At 40.8% G+C, this 24,948-nt stretch overlaps 1 protein-coding gene across 1 annotated transcript in view; it reads right to left on the bottom strand.

The window, feature by feature from the left end:
* Positions 1–24,948, bottom strand: part of PAPPA2 (pappalysin 2) — a 295,372-nt gene that overhangs the window by 27,640 nt on the left and 242,784 nt on the right. The window contains exons 17-20 of the mRNA XM_024133710.2: positions 16,737–16,905; positions 15,202–15,337; positions 12,993–13,102; positions 1,208–1,279 (exon numbers count right to left, since the gene is read on the bottom strand). Coding sequence (XP_023989478.1) covers positions 1,208–1,279; positions 12,993–13,102; positions 15,202–15,337; positions 16,737–16,905 — 487 coding nt within the window. The remainder of the gene's footprint in view (positions 1–1,207; positions 1,280–12,992; positions 13,103–15,201; positions 15,338–16,736; positions 16,906–24,948) is intronic.

The following is a 24,948-nucleotide window of genomic DNA, read 5'->3' as shown; positions in this document are numbered from 1 at the left end:
TGCTGCTAAGTGGCTTAATTACTTCCAGTGAAAGACTTTGATGACAAAGCCTAACTCTAGCCTGAGACTACAGTATTTGTATCTGCTTCTGGCTATTCCCAGGGTGAGAGGGCTTAAATGGTGTGTGTGTGTGTGTGTGTGTGTGTGTGTGTGTGTGTGTGTGTGTGTGTGTGTGTGTGTGTGTGTGTGTGTGTAATATCTTCCCAGGGTGAGAGGGCTTAAATGGTGTGTGTGTGTGTGTGTGTGTGTGTGTGTGTGTGTGTGTGTGTGTGTGTGTGTGTGTGTGTGTGTGTGTGTGTAATATCTCCTATGTCAGGATTCCTGGGTCAATCTCCCTCAGCAAGGCTCTGCCTCATTCTTGACTCTTCCTTGCAAAAACTCCTCTTTATCTAATTAAAGAATACACATCCACCTGAGTCCCCCACTGCTAGGGGAATGCCTTGTGTGAGAAGTAAACAGGATTCCTTGAGGTAGTAAAGGTCTAGTTTGGGTTAATCAACAGTGGACTACAGGACCTCCTCAGAGGTAGGAAACAGAGATGCCTGCGTGACCCAGGCAGGTGATGTCAATGAGAGAAGCCCAGTAGGTGAGAAGCTACAGAGTCCGGTGAGGACCATGCTGAACTGAAGGGCAGCTGCCCTTCTGGTATTGTAGCTGCCACTCAGATCCAGCTAATCGTTGCCACGGTTGTCAGATATTCTTGTTTTTCAAGAGAAAAATCTTTGCACAAAGAGTTTTATATTTATTTTTACTTGGTGTGTGTGTGTGTGTGAAGTTACATATACACATATGAATTTTTTGTGAAAATCCCAATTTTTAAGCATTAGCAACCAAAACAAAATTGTTTTTAGACACTGAGCTGGCCAAACCCCGTCTGTGGGCCACTGATCTGCAAAACTCTGATCTAATTAAACTCCAATGAGGCCCGGTTAGAGAATCCCAAAACCATAAATAATTTTGACTTGCTTTTAACTTTTATTAAGTCATTTAAAATGGAACCCTGGAGATTTTGTTAAAATTTAAAAAAAGGCAAAGTCAGAAATCCTAATATCTGTAATTTGGGGATTGTGGAGCTAAATTTAAGAGATTACACAAAGGACATAGGATCTGGGAAAGGGCAAATATTGAAGCAGAAGGACGCAAGTCTCCATAAGTTGAGCAGAACAGAAAGCTCTGGTCTGCGTTTGGGGAAGGGGAGGTGGCTTACCTCACAGGACTGGATGCAGTGGATCAGGAGCGGGTCTGGGTGCCACTGACGCCGCCCAGTGCACACGATGCTCTGAAGGGGAAGACGGAAAGAACAGAAAACAAAAGCAAAGACACCTGGTTAATGAGAGAAGGGGCAAATCCTGTGCTTTCCCCACTAGCCCAACCCCTTCCCTGAGGAGCAAGCCCCGGCTGTGCTGCATGAAGAGGTCCAAGGCCATAGTCTGGTCTTTCCCGTGGAACTGCTAATTCTGCCAGGTGGAGCCAAGGGAGAATCTCTTAATGGAGGGAATCTTTCATTCATTTCTTCATCATCTTCACCCTCCCTGAGCTATCAAAATCTCCAGAATTGGGTGTAGGTGTGGTTAAAAATAGCATCCTCAATACTAAAATGACTTTAATTTGGCTCTAGGCATAATATTGGTTCCATTTGTTTTGAAATTTTAAATAAAGTTACAAGAAATTGTGAGATGGCTTGTGTTCATCAGGAAGGACCATGGAGTTTTAAAGGCTGAGAAATAGAGCTTCATAAGAAGAGTCTTGAACTAAAAATGGATCTCAGGAATCCTAGATCACAAGATGTGAGTGCCCAAGCAAGGAGCGGGGGCCAAACTGCACTCTCTGCAACTCCCGTTAGCACCATTTATGCCCTCCTTGTGGGAAATAAAAGAGGGTCTACGCACTGGACAAACAGGCTTAGTGTGAAACCACCAGGACTCAAAATGGCACCAACATTAAGATGGTGAGAGTGTGAAAATGTGTCTGTGTTAAAACACTGGTGACCTTCTCTGACCATTGACCAGGGCCCAATGACCATTTCCTGATGTGCCTTTAAACAAGTAGTCATCTACTCTTTATGAAGAATAATAACTCATTTTCATGGAGTTTTTTTTTTCTTTTAATTTTTGTATTTAAAGATTTCAAAGGATACACTTCAGGAAAAGAAAAAGTCCCAAAAGACATTTCAAAGAGAAAAAGAAGTTCTCTTTATAACCTGCTACCAATCCACCCATTTGTGGACTTTCATACTCACATTTTAAATTCAGTACAATAGAAATTCAGGGGAAAATGATGCACTGTGAGATATGAGTTTTACATAAAACAGCACTCCAGTAATTGAAAATTATACATTCTAGAATGCTAAGATTGTACAATAATCAGATTGGAGACATTTGCATATATTAAGCTGTAGGTATATGAGTATATACCTCAGAGTCAGTTATGAAAATGTGCATCTGCAGTATTTTTCTGGAGTTATATTACTATAAACTAAAAGTCCTCCTTCACAGCTTCCCTAAAGAGGCAATAAATACTGTAAACCCTAAAAAATTTTTTTGATATTCAAAACTCTATACTCTAATAATGTAGAAGGCGACTTTGCTTAAATTATCATTGCAAAGACACAGACCTACTAGAGAATGGACTTGAGGATATGGGGAGGGGGAAGGGTAAGCTGGGACAAAGTGAGAGAGTGGCATGGACATATATACACTACCAAATGTAAGCAAGAGGGAAGAGATATGGGAACATATGTATATGTATAACTGATTCACTTTGTTATAAAGCAGAAACTAACACACTATTACTCCAATAAAGATGTTAAAAAAACTCCAATATACTACAATAAAGATGTTAAAAAAAATAAAAAATAAATTATCATTGCACTTAAAAAAAAATTATCAAATATGTACAGTCATTCCTTGATAGCCACAGGGGGTTGGTTCCAGGACCCCCGCGGATGCCAAAATCCAAGGATCCTCAATCCCTTATATAAAATGACATACTATTTGCATATAACATCCTATTTATACTTTAAATCATCTCTAGATTACTTATAATACCTAATACAATGTAAAAGCTATGGAGATAGCTATAAATACAATGTAAATGCTATGGAAATAGTTGCCTGAAAGCAGCAAATTCAAGTGTTGCTTTTTGGAACTTTCTGGATTTTTTTTTTTCTGAATGTTTTGTTACCAGATAATGGTAATGGCAAAATGCAGTAATTTGAACCCCTGAAATGCAAATACATGGCAACTTTATTCCTTCTCATGCACTGAATCCACTAAGGACCCCCAGTCCCCACCCTAGTCAGTCAGTCATTCAATTCAGACTAAATGTAGCACTCACTATGACCCAGTTTCCTCAGGGAGCAAGAGGGATCTGAAGATCCACCAATCCTGTCACTACCCTCAAAGAACTCAAAGTCTATGGGGGGAGGTAGCTGGAAGTACATCAATTCCTCCACATGAAGGGGAAATTAGCCTCAGCACCTTCACATGACGACCATAGCCAGAACTTGCCAGAACACTCTGAACTGACTGGATCAGTTTCTCTTATGCCCTTCATACCTTCTACTCCATCCACCACCTTTATACATGCAGGAGTGTTGATCTTCTAATACTTGAGAAATTCTAAAAATACATTGCAAAGGAAAAAAACAAACAAAAGAAAAAAAACCTAAAAGAAAGAAAGAAAGGAAAGGAGTCTGTCTGTATTTACTTTTAATTCTTTTTCTCCAGTGCTCTTTTTTTTTTTTTAACCACAGACCCTTTCGGTTTTCTTTTGTGAACATCTCTCCAGATTAATGTTCTGTGGAACTCACTTTAGGAAATGCTACTCAATAGTTATATGATGGAAACAATACATGTGCATTTTTTTTCACATAACAGCTTCTTCATTTTGCTCTGCTGAAGCAAATTGCAATTACAATTTATTGTGAAATTTGTGATATCTCTCTTTCCAGTCTTTTTTTCATCACTGTTCCATTTATAGTACTAGCCTCTACATCTCTACTCTGTGTCAGTAGTGGGCCTTCATTTTATTTTATATATATATATATATATATTTTTTTAACATCTTTATTGGAGTATAATTGCTTTACAATGGTGTGTTAGTTTCTACTTTATAACAAAGTGAATCAGCTATACATATACATTCTCTTTTCTCTTCTTATTTCCAATTTGTTTTTTACACCTTTGTATTTTTTTTTTTTTTGTGGCCGCACCATGTGGCTTGGGGGATCTCAGTTCCCCAACCAGGGATTGAACCTGGGCCACAAGCCCAGAATCCTAACCACTAGGCCACCAGGGAGCTCCCCTACATCTTTGTATTTTTATGTAATTTAATTTTATTATTATGTGATACATGTTCACAGTATAAAATCTAAAAAGCATAAAAGGATACACAATCTCCCCAACTACTCAATTTCCTGCATACAATTTTTAGTTCTTTTTTATGTCATTACAGATAGTCTATGAATATACATACGTATATAAAATTCTTTATTTCCTCACACAAAGTATAAAATACTATAATTTTATTTAGCGCTTTAGTTTATTGTTGTTTGATTGTCTAACTTTATTTCACTTCATAACATTTCTTGGTGTTCTGTTCATTTTATGGTATATGGGTTGCTGCATTCTATTGATTGCATATTATTCCATTTCATTGATGTACCTTAATTTACTTAATCAGACCCATATTAATGGATATTCAAGTTATTTTCAGTCTTTTGCTCTAACAAACAAAGCTTATGTATAAATCATTTCATACATGTGCAACTACATCTGTTCAATAAACTCATGATACTGGAATTGACTATACCCATCTCAATGAATTTTTTAATATTCTATAATTCAGTCTTAAAACTAATTCAGATTGGAAACCTCCTTGATCTCTGTACAGATTACAAAAGTTTCTGGTACCTGTGTCATATACCTTCCTAGACTGCAAAATCCTTGAGAATAGGGACTGTCTCCCACTCACACATCTTATTTCAGTGACTTAGAGAGAGACAATGTTCAACAAGTACTTGTCAACTGTTAAATAGGTTGTTGTACCTTTAGGTTTCTTCTTTATCTTCTGGCCTATGAAAGTCACTCATCTCATATGAAAAGATCTGCATATAGAATTAATTGAATAACTACTTACTGATCAAAATTGGAGGAAAATTTCTAATGTTTTTCAGATCCTACATTTTATGGGCACATTTGTGGTAGTGAGGTGAAAGAGGAAAGTGAAATGGGAGGAAAACTAGTGAGAAGTTGGCATAGAAGGGCTAGCTCCTGGTGAGGTGTGTTAAATTAATTAAACAAGGAGGCCATTACACTGAGGTGGCTCTAATGCCACGGTGGCCTGTGGAAGCAAACCAGCATCTAAGCCTGTCATTGTCTCAAGGTTATGAAACTGAAACCGAAGGGCAATCAATCATGAACAACCAACTTGGCTTTAAGCTATAACCAATCAATAATTTCCTTACTTTGCTTCTGCCTTTTCTCTGTAATCAAGTCTCTCCCCAGCTGCTGTCAGTGGAGCACTCCTAAACCCGGCTTGGCACTACCCAATCTGAATTGATTTTTGCTCAGATAAACTCTTAAAATATTTAATATGCCTCAGTTTATCGTTTAACAGTTCAATATGACTTTCTTATTTTCTGGAATGTTTTTGACAAATTATAATCCTATATACTACATTTGAAAAGCTATAGAGAATAATTGAAAAAACAACCTTATATCCTCTGCCCAGCTTTATCAAATCATAACACTTTGTTTTATCTGCTTCCAGAGTTTGTCACTAGAGATTCAATTAATGTCCCTTATATATGTCCCTCCAACATCATTCTCCTTCCTTCCTCCCTATTAGTAACAACTATTCTGAATTTTAAAATTATTATTTCTATACATATGTATATAATTATAACTATAGTTGTTATACTATTAGCAAGCCACTTCTCAAATGAATCAGTTGTGAAAACTAAGGGCCAAGGGTTTGTTTTAAACTTTTCAAAAAGAAAAAGTGCATGAGAAAACCAGCTTAAAGATTTCCTCTTGGTTGGACTATTTTAAATTTTTTTTAAAAGCAAGGGAAAAAAGAGAAGAAAGGAAGAACAAAGGGAGAGCAGAGACGGGAAAGGAGAAGATGGGGTGGGGGAGAAAGGAGGGGAGAGAGAGAGAAGGGAGGGAGGAAAGAGGGAAAGAAAACCAGTTAAGGGTTATTAGGATGGTCATAGGGCTATGAAGGCTGTTGCCTGGTTAAATGTGTTGTTAAAGGTCACAAGACTGATGGTTAGCCAACATTAAGGTCTAATACAAAATTGCTCAATTGTTTTTTATCAGGAATAGTTACTTGACAGAATGGGCTACTAATCACATCAGATCACAAAGTTCTGCTCCTTGCCCAGGTTTGTGATGATCTCCTTATTACCATATATGTATGCAGCCCTAAATAAAATACAGCGCTATTTTGCATATTTATTTGGACCACAGCACATTACCGTGCAATATACTTTGTGGTTATTCTTCCCCCATCCTCCAAGACACTCTCGTCTACTCTTCTCTAGAGAAGAGGGAATTGATGCCTGAGACTTACTCAAGCAGAGAGGGAACAATGCCACGTTTTAAACAGATGAAAAAGAAGATTTTTTTCATGACTCATGTCTGAGGGATTTGTTCTCCCGTGATGTGTGGCAAGTGTCATTGGAGCTGTTACACACAATTGCACCCATCAAGAGGACACTCGGGGTGGGGGGAGGGGGAGGGTTAGGAGATGAGGGGAGACAGACTGGAGGGTGAGACCAGATAGTGGGAAACTGTGACTTCTGGAGGCTATTATCTTCTTTTTTTCCTCCTGCTTTTCTCTTCCTCTTAAAACATTTTGGTTTTATTTAAGGAATTATTAATCCTTTGGGGACCAACTTGGGAAAACAAAGTCAGATATTATAAGGTTTGTTTTGACTGAGCAATTCTGCTGAAGAGCTGGGGAGTTGAGAGAGGGATTCCATGCAGTGTTGAGAACTTTGCAAACCTAATGTGTGTAGCCACAGGAAAATCTCATTAATTTGGACCTCACTAATTCCTAATTAGGATATACTAAAAGAAAAAAAAAAAAAAAAAAAGAAAAGAAAAAAAGGATTATCCAATCTGGGAAAACTGAATTTATGAAGCAGACTAATAGGGGAAATGAGATGTTATGATGGATACTTTTGTATTTCAGAAAGAAACATTTTCAAATACAGTTTAGAAAAACTCATTTACATGCAAACAATTGCCTTATTATGTGCAAAAAAAAAAAATCTCTCCATGAAATCCGGCTCTCAAAAGACCACTTCTTTATAACGTAAGTCAAAATGTCAATTTTCCTATTTTAAACAGGAAAGTCGCAAGATATAATAAAACATTCTCTAGACACAGTGGTTAAGGACGATAATAAAAAATCAACCTTACATAGGCTTTCTGTAAAAATCCAAAGGTTTTCCATGAGAAATGGCTCTGTGGAGGTGGGAGGCATTGTCTTCTTCGAGCTCTTTGGTTTCACAAAACAACCTCGCTCTGAGCGACGGGTGAAATGAATCATGCTTTGAGGAAGACATAATTCCTACCCCCAAGACTCTTACAGTTTGGTGTTAGAATGACAGAAAAAAGGAAGAAAAGCAGAAAATGAAGAAGAGGAAAAGCAGGGATGAGAGAAACACTAAATGCTCTCAACAGAAGTCCATGGGGAGCTCTTCCTACACCCTCAGCTCAGACCCCCTAGATATGAGCAATGGTACTGATTGGGCAGTTGGCTCTCTCCTGTCTGTCCCAGCTGCCAGTTTCCACTGCTCAGTCACCCTGACTAGCAGGGATTTATTTGACAGCCAAGAAGCCCTTCTGTTTGGCATCCTCTCTTTTGCAGGGATATGTCTCTGCTGATGCCATCACCATAGAAAGGTCTAAATCCCTGGGTGCAGTAGGTGAAGGAGGAAAACGCCATTACAACAACAAAGGCCCAGAAAGTCCATTTGGGAATTTCAAATCCTTACTTCATGTTTCCTACAGCCAGCATGCCCCTGACACATTTAGAAATAATAGTATATGTTCATCCTTACTCTCTTCTCAGTCTCATAACCAGAGCCGTTAGAAATTGCTTCTTCAGTCAGAAGTGTCCAATAGGAAGCACTGAATGGCATTAACTGTCTTCCCAGTCCCATTTGTAAAAGGCACAGAAAAACACAAATGACCTACACACCTCTATTTACACACACTAACAAGCAAAGCATAGAACTTATAGAACAATATTTTTCTTTCTTATAGAAAGCAGGTGATATCTTTTCAGAGAGGCTGGAAATTTCCAAAGGTAAGATTTGTACTAAGTGAACTTAAATTCCATTTTTACATAATTCAGAACTATGTGCTAGAAACTGTGCAAGACATTGCAAAAGTGTTATTTTGAATTTTTATAACAACACTTCAAGATAGATAATACCATCCTCATTCTTGCTGATGAGCAGACAGAGGCTCCAAGGGGTAAGTCATATAGTATTTGAACCCAGGAGGACCTCACTATTCTTTTGACAATTGCCACTTTGAGTTGTTTTTCATCAAAACCCCAGACTACCTAAATCCTCGGAAATTCCTCCTTTAATGAAAAGTATATTATTCTAGGAGTCAGGTATCATGTTCAGGAATAAAAACCAGTAGAACCCCCAGAGACAGGCACATAAATGTTATAGGAACCTAAAACGTATACTTGATTGTTCTTTAAAAACAAACTCTTTCACAACAAGGAAAAGCAGTATTATAGGGAAATATCTCTCTAAATTATTTTTGTTAGACTTCACGAGGAGGGAAGGGACATGTGGGAACGAGGAGGTTCTCATAGTTGGGGCAAATGACTTCTTTTCTATTTGATAGGCAAACTAACCTAAACATACACCAGGTGAAAAAAGACTACAGCCAACAGGGTGATTCAGGGGAAATCTCTGAACTTGGAGTCAGAAAAGTTGGCTGCACTGCTCTCTCCATTTCTTGAAAGCTGTGCAACCTTGAACACATAATCTGACAACATCTAATTTGTCAGTAAAATAAGGATAATAAAATCTTCCTTTCTTAGTTTATTGGTTTGTGAGAAGATTCAAATGAAATTATAAATTTCCAAAATATATATATTATGTATATATACACAACTTTGAAAGCAATAAAGCGTTATCCAAATGTAAGATATCATTTTTATTACAAAGAATGAAGTCATTGGAAGCAGACTAGAGAAAATGATGCAATTTAATCCATTGCTCTGTAGTCTTGCCAGATACCAGGTATTTGAAGTATGGGAGATAGCAAGGGTTTACATGAAATAAGAGATCATCATTTACTAAACAAATGAGCCAGGCTCCAAATAGGTGTACTTGCACTTAAAATATTTATGTTGCCAGTATTTTATTTTGTAATAGCAGTGTTTCACAAAGCATTACAGTGGAATTACCTGGGGAGCTTGTTAAAAAATGCACACCCCAAGGCATTGGCAGTCTCTCTAAAGGGGGGAACCCAGGTCTGCTCCCTTTACAAACTGCCCAAGTGATTCTGAAGGACACCAAAACTTACGATTGAGTACAATATGGAACATCCTTCAAGATAAATCAATGTAAGTTACAAGGTTTTTACTCGAAGAAGACTTTCATTTAATACAACTGCTTTGGTGTATAAGGCATTTCTCCTTCTTTGTGAGGACAAGCTTAGATTTCCCACCCCTCAAGAGTCACTGAGTGCCACAAAATGGGACCATCTATGGTTGGGGCATAATCTCATCTCTGAGGACCTGGGTACATAAGGGCAATAACCTCATCATTATTTCCTTTGCTTCCACTGACTTCTTTTTCTTGACTAGACCATAGTCATGATAAATGCAGTGATACAAATGATAACATTTGGTGTTTGGTTTAAGAAGAAAATAAATTCTGCATTTTCTTTCTGGGGTGGGCAACTTGAAATTGACAAGGATATAATTATACATAGCAGTACGAAGCTGCAGCAAGTGCTCCCAGTTTGAGGAGAAGATATATATTTACTTTCAAAGTAGAAATTGATGCTATAGCAATTTCTTTGCTTACTCAACCAACATTCATAAGACACCTACAATTTGCCCAGCACTGAAAAAGGAACTAGGAATGTAAACATGAACAAAATCTATGGAATAGAGGTAAATAAATAATAATGACTCCCCCAAAGGATAGTTGAGAAAGGGGAGGTTTTAATAAAATAGAAGATATTGTTTTTCAGTTTGGAAATAGTCAAGTCTCTGTTATTGGTATCCCTGCTGTCTTCAAGAAGAAAAGTGAACTGCTCTTCTCTGAATGTCCCATTTGGAAAGCAGAGGTGGGAGACCCCCCCATCACCAGAAGGTCTGCACTCTGGCCTGACAAACCCTTCATGCATCGATTGTGCCCATCGGATGTCTTGTTGAGTAGATGCTGAAGTGACTGTAGAAGGGTTCCTGAAGCAGTTCATTTCTCAAGTGGGACAAATGGATTGTAAACATCCCAAGCCTTTCCCCCTTTAGCTGCTTATAGAGAAAGAGAAGTCTTTCATCATAAGAAGTTGAGTTCAAGGGACTGACAGAAAGGGTCTAGACCATCTGGCACTCCGTGAAAATGAGGCAGAAGTTCTTTCTCCAGGCACTGTAATTCCAGCTAAACCTTCACAACAGACTGTGGGAAATGGGACAGGGAGTCTAGAAAGGCCGGGATGGGAGAACCAGAGAAGGTGTTTTTCTTGCTTTCTCCTTCCTGCTCCATATGGTCTTCCCAGAGCCCTCCCACTCGTGCTGGGCCCCCTCTTGCATAGTGTTCTCATTGGGTTCAACATCCTAAGAGGGGTCGCCATGCCCTACAGGATCTCGCCCACCTGCCGCTGCCCTGTCTCATCCTTCTAGCTGCTGTCTCCCCTCTCCCTCACCACCACAATACCCTGGTTTCAGACACATAGAACTTTTTACCATTCTTTATCCTCTAGAATTTTCCCCTCGATCATAGTTTAAGACCCAGAGGGAAAGCTTCCTGGTCTGTTGATCCTTCCCCAGCTCCCCAGAGCTCCTGAGCAGAAGAATTAGATGCTTCCTCTTGGGTGTTCCCCCAGCTCTTGTACCACAAGCAAGCCATTTCCCATGTTGCATTATTATAAATGTTTGTTTTCGTGGGCATAAGTCTTGTAAACAGAAGGACTTTCATTTTTTTCCTTTTCATATTCCCAGCATTTAGCACAGCTCCAGGGCACATAGTAAGCCCCAATAAGTGTCTGCTGAGTGAGTGACTGACTGAATTAATAGGGTCATGCTACTCCCATCCCCCACCCCAAAGCATACTTAGAGTATTTGTTCCTGATCCTCCTGCTTTAACACACATCCCTGCCAATAAGACAGCACAATTAGCCTGCGAGGGAAAAGGAGCAATCTGAGAATGATTTCCGAATGAAATGGAGTATATCTCTAGCGTCCATCTCTTGGTGACTCTGTGGGAATAGCCTTCCAAGGTTTTTGTTTATTAGACAGTCCAATAAAGCAACAAAGCTCTCAGGCTTTCTGATATCCCCACCCTCCCATTCTAAGAAGAAATAACTTCCTGACTACAAGGTAGTCTCCATTCATATCTTGTATAGCCTTTTCTTTCTCTTTTTCATTTACTCATTTCACAAATATTTATTGAACACTTATTACATGCCAGTTAGTGTTCTAGGATCTGGGGATATAGTAGTGAACAATAATCCCTCATTGACCTCTTTATTCTAGTGGTGGAAAGAGACTTATGGATACATAAGATAAATGAGTAAAATATATAATACGCATGGTCATGATAAGTCCTAAGGAGAAAAACATAAACGAGGGAAGGGAAACAAAGTTTTAGGGGAGTTTAAATTTTAGATAGAGTAGTCAAAGGAGGCCTTCCTGACATTTGAATAAAATTCTGAAGGAAGCAAAGGAGCAAGACATGAAGATACCCAGGAGAAGAGCATTCTAGGCAGACGGAACCACGGGGCAAAAGTCCTGAGGTGGGAGTGTGCCTGGCATGTTCAAGAATTAGCCAAGAGCCACTGTGGCAAGATTTGAGTGAGCCAAGGAAAGCATATGGGAGAGAGTCAGGAAGGTAAAGGTGGTCAAAGAGGCCACGGAACCGAGAAACCAGGTGTGAGAAGGACCCAGTGTGTGGATGTTGAAATCAGTAAGAGTTATGCCAGGAATATTAGGTAAAGTGACTGTGAGCCAGAAGCTAAAGTGGTTAAAAAATCAGGGGAGGGAGTGAACTGAGGGTCAGAAGCTGACAGCTGCACTGAGGGTGGTGAGTGCTTTATTCTGTTGGCATTAGATTCAAATGTGGGTGATTTCAGGGAGGAGGCAGGGAGAAGAGTTTGGAAGTGGCATTGAGGAGACAGGAGGACATCTGCTCCTCTCCCAGGCTCAGAGACAGGAGGGGTGTGAGAGAGAAAGTAGGAACCAGTGGACCCTGCAGGGAGGCAGAATCCTCAGGGTTTCAAATGAGGATGAAAACAAATGGAAAGCTCAGAGATGTAATGGATCTCGCTCATGACTGACTTTGAATATCAGAGTGTCCAGAGAGGATTTGGGGGTTTAGAGAGAGTGGGAAATGGAGGCAGGAAAGGTAACTTTCCTTACTTCCTCTAGTCATTCTCTCCCTGTTTTCAGTTTTATTTTCATCTTTTCTAATTTATCTTCCTATTTTTTTTATTAGTGGTAATTTTCTCTTTCAATTTCCTTCCTGTATTATCATTCTTTATGTCTCTGAGTCTTCCTTCTATATTATCTTTTAAACTTTCCTTTGGATATTGGTCATCTTTTTTCTCAAGCTTTTCTCTTTTTTCTTCTTGATTTTCAATCCTTCTCTCTAGGAATGATCCATGAGGTTGTTTGCTCTAAGGATGCTTTGAAAGCCTCTGAAATTACTCCAGGGAATATGCTGCCGGTTGAGAATTGTTCAGCAGTCTTACATCCTCGGCACATAAAAATGATCCTTTCCTCACCTGGACTTTGACAGGTTCCATCCAGTGCTCCAGAGTGTCAGCAGTGACGTTCTCAGGAAGGATTACGGGGTCGCTAGGGGGGATTATACACGATGGGGAACACACTGCACCTGAAGGAACAGAAATTTACAAAAGAGACTTGAACTTCCCACATCTCAGTCTTTTACATCTTGGAATCATTAGCTTTGATTTTTCTTTCTTTTTTTTTTATTGTTTTTTTTCTTTTCTGCTCACTTCTTTTTTAAATAAATAAATAAATAAATAAATTTATATTTTTGGCTGTGCTGGGTCTTCGTTGCTGCACACGGGCTTTCTCTAGCTGCGGCGAGCGGGAGCTACTCTTCATTGCGGTCCTCGGGCTTCTCATTGCGGTGGTTTCTCTTGCTGTGGAGCACGGGCTCTAGGCACGTGGGCTTCAGCAGTTGTGGCTCGCGGGCTCTAGAGCGCAGGCTCAGTAGTTGTGGCGCACGGGCTTAGTTGCTCCGCGGCATGTGGGATCTTCCCAGACCAGGGCTCGAACCCATGTCCCCTGCATTGGCAGGCGGATTCTTAACCACTGTGCCACCAGGGAAGTACAAAAACAATTGCTTTCTACGTTGTAGGTCACCTCATTAACATGGTCATAGGCAGGGTCGATACTCATCTACTGTGTACCTGTAGGGATATTCCTACACTAACTAGTAAAGAGCCACTTCCCCAAGTTAACTCCATTGGCCCAAGTGCCCTTTCTCCTTCTAGTCCAATATACCCCCTCCTCTGGCATCCCTGAATCTCTGTATGACTCAGCAATAAAAGATTTAATTCCTGGTCTCGTAGACCTCCAATAATCCACTCCAGGACTCTGGCCAGCCAAAGTCTACCCGGATTGGTTGATGCCTTTTAAGTACTTTTAATACCATTTCTGCTCATATGATTTCCTGGAAGTTTATGATTGCAACATCTACTACCTAAGAACTTTACTAGCTGGGGATAAAATGGCCCAGAAATCATGAAGGTGGATTTACAATGCCCGCTAGACTGAAGATCATTACACAGGCAGCCAAGAAACCTATGTGATAAAAAGAGTAAACAGGGGGAAATCAGAAGCAGAGATTTTGGTCATGTGTTGGCCTTTTAAAGAAAAATCTTGCTTTATTTCTTTGTATGTGGTGTCTTAAGTATCTTCTAAAATTCTATTCAAAGAAGGCAGACTCTCAGGGTTCTCTATTTCCTCATCTAAAGATCTTGATGATCTCCAAGTTTCTTTTCAGCTCACACTTACCTCTATTAATGTTTTTTGCTGACTTGTAATAATAACTCAAAGGGTTACATGACTCTTAAGGACTCTATATACGTGCGTGTGTGACTTATTAATGAAAAATTAGAGGGTGGGGAGATAAGAATTTTCTCATGAGACACCACACAAGAGGCATGGTCTCAGCATTCCGCTACTCCTTGCCTGACCTTAAGATTTCTCAGTGCAAAGAGCATCTTGAAGATGGTAAAGAACATTCTCAGAAACTAACAAGCTTTCTCATTAACTCAAATTATACCTACTGGCATTACAAACGTTAGAATGACTTGGAAAATTACTCCTTGCTTGTACAATTCAAAACTTCGGGTTAATCTCACAGAGTTTTCCACAAACAGCATCTCTTTTCTATGATGCTTAAGTCCAGCCAGAGCAAATTTAAGTCAACTTGACTTTCAATCGGCCCTGGCCACAGAGACTTTTAATTTCAATGACCGCATTAAGAAGATACCCCTAGGTTCTGGAGCCTAATCCCCTGTACAGAAGGAATGGCTTCTGAGCCAGGCAAGCAAAGGCAATTTCAAATTGTTCCTTTCAGGGACTCTCTGCTCCAGTAACAACAGCAGAGAGAAAGGAGGAGGCACCCAGCACATGCGTGGCGTGCGTCTACGCATTTTCACCTTTCCTCTTAGGACTAGTACTCCTGCCACAAATCAATCCACTTTTCAGCCTGCTGCGAAGTGGGTAACGTGACCAGACACTATGCAAATGGCTCAGCAGCGGCAACAACATTTCATATGAGTGGAGGAATAAAAAAAACACAAATTTGTCATAAATTTCATTTTTACTGAAGCAGCTAAGAGTCAACTTGAATTTTTATCCACTCCTCAGGGAGAACAATGAATCTGATTCAAGATCCAGCCAGTCCTAGTTAAGGATTACTTGAGAGCAGAAGTCAGCATCCCTTCCCAAACATACCAATCCTGTATCCCTGCTCACACTTGTACTCCACGAAATTCAGCTCCGAGGTGGGTGGTGGGCATTCCCCTTGCAGGTTCTCACATAACTTGAACTCCTTGGTCCACAGTCCCTCCTTCGTGCAGAGGATGGGAAGCTAGAACATCAAAAGTCAAACACATGTACCTTATTGTTTTGCTAACTTCTTTTAGAGTGGGGGAAAAGGTGATCTGATTACATGGTAGTGTTTTCCAACTTCTAGAACCTGGACTAAAAGACAACATTGAGATAATAAACCATGTTGTTTCTGACCACCGCCTCCCCCGCCCCAAAAAAAAGTCAAGACAAGGTTTTGCTGTTTTGATGTGAAGGAATCATGAACAATTTTGTCATTAATAAAATTCATTAACAATGTGTTTTCCTTTGGATGTAAGGATACGGTGAGCTATCAACAGTAGCCCATGTATTCTGAGAGAGTTTTTGGAATTTTTTTCCCCGATGGTGTTGTTTTGCATTGATCCATTCATACTATCCCACAGATGCTGCTTGTGGCAAATGTCAGATTTTTTTCAATATGAGTTTGAGCCCGTAAAACTAATTCATAATTTTTCTGGAGGTGCTTTTTGCCTTTCTGCTTGAATGGACACATCATAGATGTTTTGATCTCATCAAAGTTCTAGTCCCTTTCTCCACGTGTATGGTGTTTGTGTAACTCTTGGTTTCACATCCCGAGCAATCACAAAGTATACTATAGGCAGAACACAGAGAGTAGCACTAACTCACAAACCCCAAGAAAGTAAGAGTTTAGAATTACAATAACTCTCCCTTCATCTGGCCAACTCTTTGACTCCTTAAACAATCAGTGCAAACAGATGTGCTGATTTCTAAGGGGTCTCATTTCATGGAGTATTCTTTTCAAATCTGTCCTGCAGTGTTTACCTTGGAGTACTGGACACTGAGATAAAGGCATGTTCCAGGAGAGCAGTCAAGGTCATTGATCTTTGCCTAGGAAGTCTGCTTAACTTCCTGTCTCGTGTATGTGTGTGGTACTTGAAAAGATTCTAAAATAAAATTGATTTTAGTCACATAATCATGATAAGACTGTGGTTTTTGCTTGAGAACTCTCCCACCAAAATCCTAGGGAGAATAATAGTCAAACAGCGCATTCAGCTTTGCCTTTGCTGAGGAATTCGTGTTTCTGTTCAGGACTCTGTTCTATTAAAAAGTGTAATACCAGCATTTCTAGCCAAGTTAGATCAGAGGAAATCACATTGCCAAATCAGAATCCCAGCATTTTTGCAATTTACCCAGGTACCCAACCCATCAGGTTGTTCTTCTTATCCAAGAGGAAGTTCTGAAGTCAGGAGAGAATATTCCAAAAACGTGGTCTCTTCTGAATTCCCTATCAAATAATATCAACACCCCTGGTTAGAATCCCAGCTTGGTAAGGCCCTGCCTGTTGCAATTCATTTAGATCATTTCTACAGAACATTCTTGGATTGGTCACCAAGACTAGAGCACAGCCTGATCCAAAATAAAGTTCAAGTCATCCTTACCCTTTTACTTTCCTCGTTACAGTTGAGCACACACTGGCTGTCGAGCTCAAAGCCGTTGGTGCATTCATACATGCCTTCAAAGACAGGAGAGGGGGGCTCACACACCACTGGGACGCAGCTGCCTTGCTCCCAGATTCCATCTTCCAGGCACTGGATCTTCAGGAACTTGCTGATAAGATATAAAGCAAAATAGCCCATCAAAATCCCTCAAGAGGTTATGGGAGAAGACTGGACCCTCAGTAACATGGGCTAAGGATTAGCAAATAGACAGGGGCAGTTGGGTCTCGTTAGCCAAATGTCATACCTCTCTAGTCTAATTTCTAACTCATGGAAGTAAAAATAGTAATGTGCACGTAATAGCAGTGATCACATTAGCTGTTATATAGTAATATTTTGTATATTACTCTCCAGAGAGTTTTTATAACAATCAGAGCAGCATCTAGACTTTTTCAGTTGGGTTTTCATTAAGCTCTTCATCTTGGAGCAGTCTCACACCCAAGTGCACTTGGAAATACCTGGTAGGATGGAGTACAGAAATGATTATCACACACTCAGGGGACTATCCAGAAGTCATTTGAGGATCATCATTGTTAATATGGTAATGTAATCAATGAAGCTGCCAATATTTATTGGTTCTCCAAAGAGGGGAGAAGATACAGCAGTAGGGGTCTTCTTAAAACAGAGGCTCTTACTCTGAACTTCAGAAGGTCAAGAGCCTCACTGGAAATTACTATGGCCATTTTGTTTGCATACAAGTCCATTTTTTTCTTGGAAAGCATTCATAGCTTTCGTGAGATTCTCTGAGTAGACATGACTCAACAGTGTCCTGGAAGAACTGCCTTTCCTTCGCATGCACAGATGTGGCCTCCAACCAAAGACACTGCATTTGTGGTGGACAGCAGTCAACAGAATTAGGTTTTACTGCTGCAAACTCCATCCCATTCCCCTTCTAACTCACTGCCAAACTGAAGGTGCTGTCCATCTTGCTGTTTTAATGTATCCACTTCTGATTCAGAACATAAGATAAGCTTGTGATTCTAAAATAGAAATAATCCTTTGACCCCTGATTCAACCACATGGTGGCCTTAAATTTTTATTTTCCAGTATCACGATGTTCTTTTTAAATTTAAATATGCCCACCATCTACACACGTTTAATGGACTATCATACTTTTATGCAATGACCCCTGCATGCTTCTCCAGTATTCTAATATTATGCTAGTACAACATTTATCACATTATTTTATACATGTGTACATGTCTGCCTTTCCCACTAGGTTGGAAGCTGCCTGAAGGCAAGGATTGTGTTTTATTCTTGCTTTTAATTCCCAAGAACTAAAAAAAAATCTGTCTTATATTAGGCATTAATCAAATATTTGCCAAATTGAATTATTTAACCAAAATGCACAGTGTGTTGGGCACACTGCATAGCACATTATATATTTTAACAAAGTGAACCATCAAAATATCCCTAATGAAGTAGTATTATCATTCCCATTTTACAGATAAACATACTCAGAGATGTTAAATAATTTGACCAAGATCCTACAGCACAGAATGCAGTTGATTTCAAAAAATTTAAATGAATTTTAATAGTTTAACATATTTTAACAATATCCACTTAGATATTCGTGAAGGAGTGTTTAACTTATTATTAAATGGTTATTTAGATTCATACCTTTATTCCCAGTAATATTTTAGGATAGAAATCTGATTTTATGACTGGAATTCTTTAGCATCATAGTTTATGTGGACATATATCTACTATCTGTTAATAATAAATATTATTTTTGAGCTGTATTTCAGGTGTTTGGAAGGACACCTACATACGTCATTTCACTGAATCCCCCAAACAGCATTTAAAGGTAAATGTTATTATCCACATTTCAGAGAAGGAAACTGAGCCTGAGAGATTTAAAGCCAGCTCAGAGATCCACAGTAAAAGCCGCAGAGAGGACTTGGACCCAGGTCATCCTGCTGCCGAAGCCTGCGGTCCTTCCTGGGTCAGGTTCAGCTGCACCTCTTATGCTATACAATCCACTTTGAATATCAGTAATGTCTCTATCCTACTGAACAGCCCTTTATCCAGATGCCACATTTATAAGTGTGACCAAAAAAAGATTCATTTGAAATTTTTGCATTGAGTACTAAATTATGTATAGAAAACCGCACAACTCAGTATATAGCTCAAGAAATTTTTACATGTGAATACACCTGGGTGATCACCACTCAGATCAAGGTACAGAGAATTTCCAGCCCCCCTAGAAATTCCTCTTCCCAGTTGAACCTTCCCACACCCCTGCAACCCACACTCTTCTGACTTTCATCAGCTTAGATTCATTTTGCCTGTTCTTTTTTTTTTTTTTTTATTTTGTGGTATGCGGGCCTCCCCCTGCTGCGGCCTCTCCCGTTGCGGAGCACAGGCTCCGGACGCGCAGGCTCAGCGGCCATGGCTCACGGGCCCAGCAGCTCCGCGGCACGTGGGATCCCCCCAGACCGGGGCGCGAACCCGGTTCCCCTGCATCGCATTTTGCCTGTTCTTAAACTTTATATAAATGAAATCACACACTGTGTACTCTTTAGTGTAAGGCTTCTTTCCCTAAAGGAAGATGACATTTTATTTATTTATTTATTTAATATCTTTATTGGAGTATAATTGTTTTACAATGGTGTGTTAGTTTCTGCCATATAACAAAGAGAATCAGCTATATGTATACATATATCCCCATATCCCCTCCCTCTTGCGTCTCCCTCCCACTCTCCCTAACCCACCCCTCTAGGTGGTCACAGAGCACCGAGCTGATCTCCCTGTGCCATGCGGCTGCTTCCCACTAGCTATCTATTTTACATTTGGTAGTGTATATATGTCCATGCCACTCTCTCACTTCATCCCAGCCTACCCTTCCCCCTCCCCGTGTCCTCAAGGCCATGCTCTGAGTCTGCATCTTTATTCCTGGACGATGACATTTAAAAATGTCTTCTCTAATCGATTTTCAAGGAAGCGTATGCAGTTCTTTTTACTATAGCGAAGCTCATTTTTTGTCCCTCTCCTAGGCTGGACAGTCTACCCTTTTTTCACACTACAGAGTTTATATTCTCCCAGGGACTCTCTCCTTTCTATCACCTCCCACAGATGAAATCCTTCCCTACCTCTGCTGAACTGTCATTCCCCAGCTGGAGAGAGCAGGCAATACCACTGACACCAGGGGAGAGGCAAGGCTGTAAACCTTGCATGTCAGCATGGTCATAAAGGAAAACCCTTGCTTGGCCAGGACAACAATATTTTGACTTCATGTGGTATTTTTCTCTGAATTGGTTGGAACACTTCAGCCATGGAAACAGTCCTCCCTTTTCTTGCCCAGAGTGGAGAGCCATTCAAGAATGCCGATTTCATATATTTCCTTGCCAGTTTAATAACCTCAGGGATGAGGGTAGAGAGATCAAACTTGGCTGGGGAAGAGCGAGTTGGCTATTGCGGGTGGTACCCAGGTAATGTGACAGGCCCTGCACTGCAACTCACCAGTCATATCGGTGATAAGGGAGGGAGAGGCTGTAAGGTGGCAAGGGAAGCAACACAGTTCACATGGGTGCCCCTGGACCCCAGAGGAGGCACTACAGAAAGGAGTGGGGAGAGGCTGGGAGAGAGTGCTGATTCCCTAGGAAATCCTGTTTCCTTCCTGCAGGGGTTCCTATGCCCCCTCAACCTCACAGATTCTCCTTACAGTTTCATCTCCCTTATACAGGGGCTGTCTTCTGCATGTCAATCAATCAGATGACACAGTTCAAGCCCAACCCTTAGACTTCTCACAAAGCATTTGATTGGTCAGTGTCACTGGCTCCATGTCAATGCCTGTCTATACCCACTTAGGAAATGACTCTTGAGATCATATGGTATGGAGCTTGGCACTTGAGTGCCATGGGCTCGTTCTGGCCTTTGTTCAAAAAGGGACTGAGATTGTGGTAGGAATTCAAGGTGTCCTGCATTCCTCCCGGCTCCAGGAAATTTGGTTTCCATGTCAGGCCCTTGAAGAGGACTGAAGCCTATAGCAATGGCAGAACTTTAACCCCCAGTGGTACCAAAACTCCCTCTGCGTTTCTTCTAGTTTGGTGATCTTGAGGAGTAACCTCTGACCCTTATAAAATCATTAATGAAAACATTGGTTTATTCAGAATGGTCCAACTCCTTCGCATAAAGCGTATGAGTCAAAAGCTAAGAGACACTTTTTTTTTTTTTTTTTTTTTTTTTGCGGTACGCGGGCCTCTCACTGTTGCGGCCTCTCCCGTTGCGGAGCACAGGCTCCGGACGCGCAGGCTCCGGACGCGCAGGCTCAGCGGCCATGGCTCACGGGCCCAGCCGCTCCGCGGCATGTGGGGTCTTCCCGGACCAGGGCCCGAACCCGTGTCCCCTGCATCGGCAGGTGGACTCTCAACCACTGCGCCACCAGGGAAGCCCCTAAGAGACACTTGTTAAGTCATGAAGTGAAGAGGTTTGCATTTCAAAGAATGATGGCATTGGATATTAGACCAAGCACACAGGCAGGCCCTCACCAGGACAGAGATTCCAAGATTTTTCTGATAGTCCAGTGCAAGTGCCTTTCACTTGAAATATTCTATTTACGGACTATCAGCTCCCTGCATTTTCTTTATCCCAGGGGAGCAAGAGAGGCTAAAATATCTCATTTTACATGCAGGAAACTGCACATTAATAACTATGAGGTGACTTGCTCAGCGTCACAGAGCAAGCAAGTCAAAGGCAAAAGCAAGAATAGAACTCAGAGTTTTGAAATCATAACATAACACCCCAACATGGTGTTGGAAACACCAACAATGGTTTCCAAATGACATTTGTAGACCAGCTCCATCAAAATCATGCAGGAACTGTATAAAAAACTAGATTGCCTAAATCTCTTGGAACGGCCCTCACATTCTATATTTTTAAATTTGTCAGCAGTCTTAAAATGTAGCCAGGTTGGCAAACTACTAAAATCTATGCTACTTTCCTATGCTAGTAAAAATAAACCATAGGTGTAGAAATCAGAGAGCAAAATCACCCACCTAACAACACCGGCCAAAAGGCTGGATGCTTAGCAAAGACCAAACACGACAGTTACAGCCAGACAACTTACACTGTAAGTGGTACCATGAGGGTTTGGGGGTAGGGGAAGGTTTGTATTTATTTTCCCTCTAACTACTCCAGAGAAATCACCACAATTTCCAAGTTAGAAGATGCTTTTTCCAATTTCCAGAACTTGTGGTATCCACCTAGTGCCGAAAATCCAGCTGTGCTCTTTCTGCTGCTTACATCATTGCCAGAAATAAAGATCTTGTAATCAAAACTTGGCTGAAAGTTTGATTGATGTTGCTTGAGGCACACATGAGTCTACCCCATCCTTCTATCACCACTGCAGGGTTTTCAAAAGTAATATTTATTTTCCATTGGAGAAAATAAAAGTATGATTGTTGAGTCCAAGGGAATTATCATGTCTTTACTGATCAAGGGCATCTGGTGTCTCCAATGAGTCGTCCCTCATGAGTAATAATAATAATAACAGAAAAACAATAAAATATTGAGCACTGAAATGCTAGGCATTGTACAGAAGGATATATATCTATATCATTTTACCCTCAAAACCATCCTGTGTGATTACGGGAGTTCTTAATTCCCTTCTCTCCACACATGCTCTTCTGTAATCATCCCCAGATCAGCAAATGATACCACCACCTACACTGTTGCCCAAATTTGAAACTTAGGAGACATCCTTGATTCTACCCTTTGTCTCAGTCTTACCTTTTCCCCAAGTGAGTAGGACCTTATTCAATCCATCAGTAGGTCTTCTTAGTTTTACCTCCCAAATATCTCCAGCATCTGTTCCCAGATCTCTTGCATCTCCACTGCCATGAGCACTAGCCCACGTTCCCATCTCTCAACTCCTTACTGGAGACTTCACTTCTCCTCTGGGCCCTTTCCTACCTAGTCTGCAAACATCAGTCAGAGGGATATTTTGTAAAAACAAATAAATAAATTAGAACATGTCATTTTCCTGCTGAGGACATTTCAATTGCTTCCTGTTGCATGAAAAATAAAATCCAAACTTTCTCACTCACGAGGTCCCGCATGAGTTGGCCACACTTTCTCTGACCTCATCCTACGTCCCATTCATCTTACTTAGTGCGCTTTGTCCACACCGGACCTAGAATCCCGAGCACAACTCAAGCTCTTTCCTGCCAAAGGAAGTTGGTACCATTCTCTCTGCTTGTGATGCTTTTCTTTTTTGTTCTTTTCCTGGCTGGCTCTTCTTCTTATCTAAGGATAATTTTTGCCACCCAAGAGCATCCTTATTTTATACCTCTAATGTTTTTGGTTTTTAATTAAAGCACCTGTGTATTTTTGCATAGAATGCATACTCTGTAATTATGTTGTGTGTTGCCTGCCTCGCCCACTGGGATGCGAGCTTGGTGAGGGCAAGACCTTATTTTCTATTATATCCCCAGTGCTCAGCATAATGTGTGGTACAGAACAGGTGCCAATAAACGTTGGTTCAATGAATGTATAGATGTTTATTTTATAGATGAACTAAGTAGGTTTCGAAAAGTAAAATAACTTGTCTGAGGTTACCTAATGGCAGAGCAGAGATCAGTACAGGCATACCTGTTTCCTTGTGCTTTGCTTTACTGCACTTCACAGGTATTGCACCTTTTACAAATTGAAGGTTTGTGGCAACCCTGTGTTGTCAGATGATGGTTAGCATTTTTTAGCAATAAAGTATTTTAAAATTATGTACATTGTTTTTAAAGACATAATGCTATTGTACACTTATAGACTACAGTGTAAACATAACTTTTATGCACACTGGGAAACCAAAAACTATTCGTGTGACTTGCTTTATCGTGATATTCGCTTTATTGCCGTGGTCTGGAACCAAATCCCCAGTATTTCCGAGGTATGCGCGTACCGTGATCTGCCTGATGCCAATCCCTAAGTCATAATCTGGAAGCACTAGCGTTACTAGAAATGGAGCTGCAGATAAATTACTTCCCTTTACTTTGTGCCTTTGTACAGAGTATCTCAAAGTCTCACCACACAGAATATCCCTAAAGAGGAAAGGTAAGGACAAGGAGTAACTGCATTACTATTTCCATTATATAGGTTAGGACACGAAAGCATTAATTGGCTAAGCGTTTTGCAGGGCACGTGGTCAGTGTCTGAAGTGAAATTAGAAAGCTTCTTCACTCAGAACATTCTAGGCCCTTACTGCTTACAAGGTGCTTCCCAGAGCAGCGGCACTGAAACCACCTGGGAGCTTAGAAATGCAGACTCTCAGGCTCCCACCCAGACAGACTCAATCAGAATCTGCATTTTAACAAGATCCCCAAGTGACTCCTATGCACATTAAAGTTTAGGAAGTAGTTTTCTAGACCATTTTAAAAGACACGGTCCTCTACTCCACCCCAGACAGAACCACCAGTGCTTCCAAACTCCAGGCCAGCTTTCCTCTTAACAAACTGCAGACCTGGTTTCTCAAGCCAACGTCCTAAATGGAGAGCAGCAGACTCCAGGCATAGCTAGTCCACAGCCGATCACAGTTGTTCTACCCTCGCTCACACCAGGCCTCCGGAGGGCCATTCCCAGTCCCCTTGACTGGGCGAGAAATAGTAATCAGCAGGACCATCCCAACCAGACACATGGGCTTTGACCTTTCATTTTTCCCTGACTCATAAAAATGCTTATAACTTACAAAGCTCCTCTTCCATGTAAAATAGAGCCTCTCTGTCCGAATGAGCAACCTGCTAACCCCTAAAAGCATGTGGTCAATTCTACTTCAAAGCTCCACCCCTCACTTCTATCTTTGATCTTCCTGCTGCTAACTCTTCGGTCTCCAAATTGGCAGATGCGATAATGCCCTGGCCCTACGTCTGAACCCCTACCTCAAGTTTGGGCCCACTTCTTCATCTCTCATTGCCTAAACTGTCCAACCCCCCTCAGCCTCTCTCACTTCAACAGCCCCCATTTAAACTCTTTTCTACCAGTCTCTTGGCCCCTCTCATGCATTCTTCACACAGCTGACAGAGCTATCTTCCTACTAAATCTGCTCAGGTTACCTCTAGACCTAAAAACATCCTGAGGTTTCTCCAATGCCTGCAATTTAAACCTTCACATTATTCTGCATAATTCTACATCTATTCCCTTCAGGGTGTGTTTGAGGAGCTGGTGA

Source organism: Physeter macrocephalus, chromosome 4 (genome assembly GCF_002837175.3).
Source record: "Physeter macrocephalus isolate SW-GA chromosome 4, ASM283717v5, whole genome shotgun sequence".
NCBI lineage: Eukaryota > Metazoa > Chordata > Mammalia > Artiodactyla > Physeteridae > Physeter > Physeter macrocephalus.
This window is presented reverse-complemented; position numbering and strand designations above follow the sequence as displayed.